The 6727-nt window shown below is 50.2% G+C and overlaps 1 protein-coding gene across 3 annotated transcripts; it reads left to right on the top strand.

The window, feature by feature from the left end:
• Positions 1 to 255: 255 nt before the first annotated feature.
• On the top strand, positions 256 to 6518 carry slitrk3a (SLIT and NTRK-like family, member 3a). Of its 3 annotated transcripts, none has more exons than XM_056611477.1 (4): positions 256 to 438; positions 745 to 815; positions 1157 to 1228; positions 3134 to 6518. In XM_056611477.1, the coding sequence occupies exon 4, from the start codon at positions 3192 to 3194 to the stop codon at positions 5931 to 5933; it is 2742 nt and encodes a 913-aa protein (XP_056467452.1). In that variant the 5' UTR covers positions 256 to 438; positions 745 to 815; positions 1157 to 1228; positions 3134 to 3191; the 3' UTR covers positions 5934 to 6518. The 3 variants fall into 3 exon arrangements, with proteins under 3 accessions (XP_056467452.1, XP_056467449.1, XP_056467450.1); XM_056611474.1 differs by having other exon boundaries at positions 1154 to 1228; XM_056611475.1 differs by having other exon boundaries at positions 1135 to 1228.
• Positions 6519 to 6727: the final 209 nt, after the last annotated feature.

The raw sequence follows: 6727 nt of genomic DNA, 5'->3' as shown, positions 1-6727 counted from the left end.
GGGATGAGAGAGAGAGAGAGAGAGACGCAGAGATGGAGAGAGATTGAGGAGAGAGGAGAGATGAGAGAGAGATAGAGGAGAGAGAGAGAGAGAGAGAGAGCCGAGAGAGATGATGAGAGAGAGAGACTGAGAGAGAGAGAGAGAGAGAGAGAGAGAGAGAGAGAGAGAGGAGGGGGGGCGAGAGAGAAAGAAGTCACACAGAAAGAGAGAGGGAGCGTGAGGGGTAAATTGCATTCCTATCACGTCTTCATTTCTCCTCGCTCTCCTCTCCTTTTCTTCAGCCGCTAAGAGAGGGAGGAGGAGAGAGATAGGAAGAGATAGAAGTACACAGCAGAGCGAGAGGGAAGGAAAGTCAGCAATAGAGAGATCCAGCAAAGCACCGGGAAATTAATTTCCCCCCCTCCTCCTAATGTTTCTCAATCGCACGACACAACTGAGGTGAGTTGCTTTTGTGTATGTGTGTGTGGGGGTGTGTGTGTGTGTGTGTGTGTGTGTGTGTGTGTGTGTGTGTGTGTGTGTGTGTGTGTGTGTGTGTGTGTGTGTGTGTGTGTGTGTGTGTGTGTGTGTGTGTGTGTGTGTGTGTGTTTTTTGGGTGCTTATATGTGAACTTTTTTTTATTTGTATTGTCGTTGCGGACATTGGCCGCGGAACACCGAGGCACATCAGTAGTGTGCGATGTGAGGATAGGGGGATAAGGATGAGTGTGAACGCTGGGATCAATGGGCATGTGTTTCCTATTCACAGCTTTCCAGGCAATGTCACCGCGAAAGGCAACTGCGGTATGCTCGGCACATAGACTATCAACAAGCTCTTCGGTACGTGCTGATTTTTGACACCGTGCGTATTATTATCATCACCATGATTTATTATTTCAGCATCATTAATTGTCATCGTTACTTTTCGTTGATTTGGAATGGTGGAAAAAAAAAACGAGCATCTCTCGATTCCGGTGCAGCCTGTTTCTCTTTCTCCTTCTCCTTTCCTCTGAACCGTGGCAAACCTTTTCTATTTTAAACATAGGCCTAATTGCGCCGTTTTGGAAGATATTTTTCTCCCCACATATGTATGGCCGATGTTTATCCCGTTGTATGTGAATCTTCTCGAGCAGATGTTACTTTCCATGTACCCAAACAGCTCGTCCGTGTCTCCCCAGCAGCCCGCTGACGGACGGCTCCGTCTGCCTCTCGCCCGCCAGGAGGACATGTCAAGTTGGATTTCTGTAAACTAAGTAGGTATAACACCAGATCGTCTTCCCCCCCAGGATATGACAGTTATATTTTTCTTTTTTTGAACACGCATCTGGCTTGTTCAAGTTTTGCATTCATGACGTGAGAGGAACGTGCATCACGGAAATACCAGAGGATTTTTTTGATTTTTTTTTTTTACAAAAGAAATCGAAGATACGCGATTAGAAAAGGAGCATATTTGTTGGTGTTGAATACATTTTTTACCACGGAAATATTTTTTGCCCTTTCTTTAACCTCCGTCCGGTTTATGCGCTTGGAAGGTTCTGTCTCAGCATCGTGGATTCCGCCCTAGAAACCGCTCCGTGCGACGCCTCTGGATTTTCATCACCCTGTAACGGACAGCCTGTGTGTGTGTGTGTGTGTGTGTGTGTGTGTGTGTGTGTGTGTGTGTGTGTGTGTGTGTGTGTGTGTGTGTGTGTGTGTGTGTGTGTGTGTGTGTGTGTGTGTGTGAAGGGGGGGCTGTGTGTGCGCGTGTATGTGTGTTTGTGTGTGTGTGTGTTCGCGTGTGTCTGTCTCTGTGTGTGCGTCTGTGTGTGTGCGTGTGTGTGCGTGCGTGCGTCGGCGTATTGCGCGCCCGGTGTATGCATGGATGAGTCTGCGCGCGCGGGCGGGTGCGCTCGTGCACGTGCGTGTTTTGCAAACGTGCGCTTTTGAGTAAACGTCGAAATAAGCGAAGCCCCTACAAAGTGCGCTATTCAGGAGGGTCGACGTCGTGTTGAGTCCTGATGCGTGCACGTGTATGTGTACGCGCTCTCCTATGTTGGTGTTTTTGCACTTTACCCGCATACGACATTTTTAAGAGTTATGGAAAAACGGAAAGGCACGTTTTGATATGATTGGTGTTTTTAAATAGCCTGTGACTTGTCGTTCTGCAAAGCTGGGCACGAAGCTCAGAGGCGATCCTACATCTGAGCTCAGGATCCCTCGGCGTCAGACGAGCTGCAGTCCATCAGCTCGCCAACTGAGCTCTTTCTCTTCTTTACTATTCCTATTTCTCAACAGCTCTCCCTACTAATGCGCCAATAGCAATCCGATACAAATAGTACAATAAAAACCTGATCAGTAGTGAAAACACTTCGGACCAAATCAGCCCATTTAACGCCTTTCTCCTGAATTGCCAGTTACCGGGAGAAAGTGTGTTCCAACCAGAGATGTACGAGCCGGTGTGGTTCGACGCTTAACCTCCGAAAACGTCCGGAGCGGAATAGGGTTACGCGGTGCCAAGGAACTTCTACGGCCCCTTCTGCAGACTACACAACAACGGTCCTAGTTTTAAAACATCCGTATCATTAGAAAACGTTTTCTCTAATTTAGTCTAAATATCGCGTCCAACATAATAGATTGAAATATTTTATTTTCTGCACAATTTGTTAACTCAAATGATTAGTCAGATCTCGCCCTACGTGTTGTCATTCTCCGTTCAAGATAGAGGTGCATTAGAAGCTAAAGTGATCGATATGCCGATTGCGCGCACGTTGTTTGTTTCAAAAGAGATTGCCATCTCGAATCACTGTTTCCTGGAATGTGAATTAATGCAAGGAGGTCGGGAATAAAACAAGAAATAAAACATACGAGGACAGAAATATCCTTCCACACACTAAACGTTATGAACCTTCTGTTGTCTTCCCTTATTCATGAGGATAATGGGAATTGATTATTGCATTACTGTGAAGCAATTTATATAACGGTTTGAATAACGGTTCAATGTTATATAATGCATATCTTGATTTGACCTTTTCAACTTTGCTTCAAGGTATATGTATATGCATGTGCAATTAAATCTCTCTCTCTCTCTCTCTCTCTCTCTCTCTCTCTCTCTCTCTCTCTCTCTCTCTCTCTCTCTCTCTCTCTCTCTCTTTCTCTCTCAATCTCTCCTCGGTGTGCAGCGCTGTGAAGTGGCTCTGTGTCTGGAGCTGTGACTTCCTCCCCCGGGTCTCAGCGAGGATGCTGTGGGTTACCTTGCTGAGCACCATAGCGTTAGGATGGACCACCCCCATGCCCCTGCTGGAGGACTCCGAGGAGATGGAGGAGGCCTGCTTCGAGCCTTGCTACTGCGAGGTCAGAGAGGGCATCTTCCACGTCCATTGTGACAGCAAGGGATTTACAAACGTCAGCCAGATCTCCCAGATATGGAGCCGGCCCTTCAAGCTCAACCTACAGAGGAACTCCATGCGGAAGCTGTACTTTAACAGCTTCCTCCATCTCAACAACGCCCTGTCTATCAACCTGGGGAACAACGCTTTACAAGACATCCACGCCGGTGCGTTTAACGGCCTGGGCATCCTCAAACGCCTGTTCCTGCATGAGAACAAACTGGAGGTTTTCCGGAATGACACTTTCCTGGGTCTGGAGAGCCTGGAGTACCTCCAGGCGGACTACAACGTCATCAAACGCATCGAGAGCGGCGCCTTCAGGCACCTCCACAAACTGAGGGTTCTCATTCTGAACGACAACCTGATCCCCGTGCTGCCCAGCTACCTGTTCAGGTCCGTGTCCCTGACGCATCTGGACCTGCGGGGGAACAGGTTAAAAACGTTGCCTTATAAGGGCATGTTGGAGTACGTGGGGCGGAGCCTCATGGAGATCCAGCTGGAGGAGAACCCGTGGAACTGCGCGTGTGAAATCGTCCAGCTCAAAACGTGGCTGGAGAGGATCCCTTACACGGCGCTGGTGGGCGAGATCACATGCGAGTACCCCTTCCACTTCCACGGGAAGGACCTGAGGGAGATCAAACGGAGCGAGCTCTGCCCATCGATGTCGGACGCAGATATCGAGGCCAAGCTGGGAATACCCCGCGTCCCGTTCAACAATGAAAACACTTGGCCCACCAAGCCCTCCTCCATGCTCTCCTCCTTTCACAACACGGCCTCGTCGGTGGAGTACAGGGAGAGGCACGTTAAGCCCACCAAGCGGCCCCGGCCCACTAAGAACTCGCCCACCCCTCGCAGCATCTACCCGGGAATAAACCAGCCTCCCGTGGCCGGCTACCAAACCAGGCCTCCCATCCCAATCATTTGCCCCGCTGGATGTATCTGCAACCTTCACATCAGCGATCTGGGGCTGACAGTCAACTGCAAAGAGAAGGGCTTTCACAATATCTCTGAGCTGCTGCCGCGGCCACTCAACGCCAAGAAACTCTATCTCAGTGGGAACCTAATACAGAAAATATACCGCTCCGATTTCTGGAACTTTTCAAGCTTGGATTTATTACATTTAGGGAATAATCGGATATCCTATGTTCAGGAGGGCGCGTTCATCAACTTGCCCAACTTGAAAAGTTTGTATTTGAACGGTAACGACATCGAGAGGCTCACGCCCGGCATGTTCAGGGGCCTTCAGATGCTGAGCTACCTTTACTTTGAGTACAACGTCATCCGGGACATCCAGCCCGCCGCGTTCTCCCTCATGCCCGGCCTCCAGCTGGTGTTCCTGAACGACAACCTCCTCCGCACCCTCCCCACCGACGTCTTCGCCGGCACCAACCTGGCGCGCCTCAACCTCCGGAACAACTACTTCCTGTCTCTCCCCGTGCGCGGCGTGCTGGAGCACCTGAGCTCCATCGTGCAGATCGACCTCCTGCAGAACCCGTGGGACTGCTCGTGCGACATCATCCCGCTGAAGCAGTGGCTGGATAAGCTCTCCTCCGTCATTGTGGTGGGCGACGTCATCTGCAAGACCCCCGACTCCACCTCGGGGAACGACCTGCGCTCGCTGGAGGTGGACGTCCTCTGCCCCGAGCTGAAGTACTCCTCCGGGCCCTCTCCGGGCCTGTCCGGCAGGGACCACCCCACCACCCACAGCTCCGAACTGGGGGTGCCAAAGGCTAGGGGGGCCGTGCCGCTCTCCGTCCTCATACTCAGTCTGCTAATCCTCTTCATCTCCGCCGTGTTCGTGGCCGCCGGGCTCTTCGCCTTCGTCCTGCAGAGGAGGAAGAAGATGCCCTTCCGGAAGCGCTCAGAGGTGGACCTGACTGGCCTCCAGATGCAGTGTCGGATATTCGAGGATCCGCCCAGACAGAGCGGCTCTGGTAACGACGGGACGCCCGAGAAATCGGCGCCCAACGTGCAGGCCAACAGCCACGCCAGCCACGCACACGCCCACGCACACGCCCACGCCCACGCGCACGCCCACGGCCACGTGTATGACTACATCCCCCACCCCGTGACTCAGATGTGCAACAACCCCATCTACAAGCCCCGGGAGGGGGAGCTGGCGGAGGAAGAGCGGGGTCACTTCTCGGAGAAGATGGATGGCGGGAGCGGCGGTAACACTCACTACAGGACCCTGTTGGAGAAGGAGAGGGAGTGGACCCTGGCCGTGTCCAACTCCCAGCTCAACACCATCGTCACGGTCAACCACACCGCTGGCGAGCTGGCGGGGTTTCACGAGGGCGGCGGGCTGTGCCCCACGGTCATCGACAGCCAGAGGCCCACACCGACCGTGGGCTTCGTAGACTGTCTGTACGGAACGGTGCCCAAACTAAAGGACATGCATGTAGCACACGCACACCCGCCCGGCATGCAGTATCCAGACTTACAGCAGGACGCGCGCTTGAAAGAGACGTTGCTTTTCACGACGGGGAAAGGTTACCCTGACCCGGCCCAAAGTGATTACCTCGAGTTAAGGGCCAAACTCCAAACTAAGCCGGATTACCTCGAAGTCCTGGAGAAATCGTACCGATTTTAACATCCGTAGCCCTTGGAAACTAATTCACAAAAATAACAAGTCACCTTTTTACCAAATTCATACAAACATGACTACAACTGAAACGTATGAAAAAAACGACAACTCAAAAAAACTGCATGATATGAAACTAAATATAATATTCCAGTTACAACATTTCCTCCCAAAAAATTGCTTTGGAGGAGAGGCCATTCTCAGATATTTCAATAAAGTGCCTTTTTTCAGAGTAGCCAGCAATGTCAACAGCCGTTATTTTTATATTGATAGATGTGTCTATATGCCCAGGAGAGCTGGAGAACAAAGAAAGGGCCACCGGGGGAGAACAAAAAAAAACTAACAGATAAAAAAAAAAAATGAATAAAAAAAACATCGTACATTTTATTGTCTCATGAAAACGAACCCCTTTTACGCGCGCTCTGGCTGCGTCATGGGGATATTCTGACGCGCAAAGACGCACGGGAGCTGGACGTCTCCCTCACACGGGGTTCGAGTTATGGTTCTGTTTTCTCCATACAGGATGTGCAAACACCCGGAGGCCGTGCACATAGAGTTTGTAGTAAATGACTGAACGAGAAGAAGAAAATTATATATATACATAGCCTATATATATATATATATATATATATATATATATATATATATATATATATATATATATATATATATATATTAAAAACTATTTGCAGTTTGCTGCATGCACTCGCTCCAGTGCAGGAGCGACAGATTTTGCTGAAAACATTCACTTCACATTATGAATAGAGACACTGCAACGCATAACAGTTCAGTGCTCTATTTAA

This window comes from Gadus chalcogrammus, chromosome 16 (genome assembly GCF_026213295.1).
Source record: "Gadus chalcogrammus isolate NIFS_2021 chromosome 16, NIFS_Gcha_1.0, whole genome shotgun sequence".
In the NCBI taxonomy this organism is placed as follows: domain Eukaryota; kingdom Metazoa; phylum Chordata; class Actinopteri; order Gadiformes; family Gadidae; genus Gadus; species Gadus chalcogrammus.
The sequence above is the reverse complement of the archived record's forward strand: the minus strand, read 5'-3'. Positions and strand labels throughout refer to the sequence as shown.

Coding starts and splice junctions, on each gene's coding strand:
- slitrk3a (XM_056611477.1), top strand. CDS start 3,192: ATGCTGTGGGTTACCTTGCTGAGCACCATAGCGTTAGGATGGACCACC.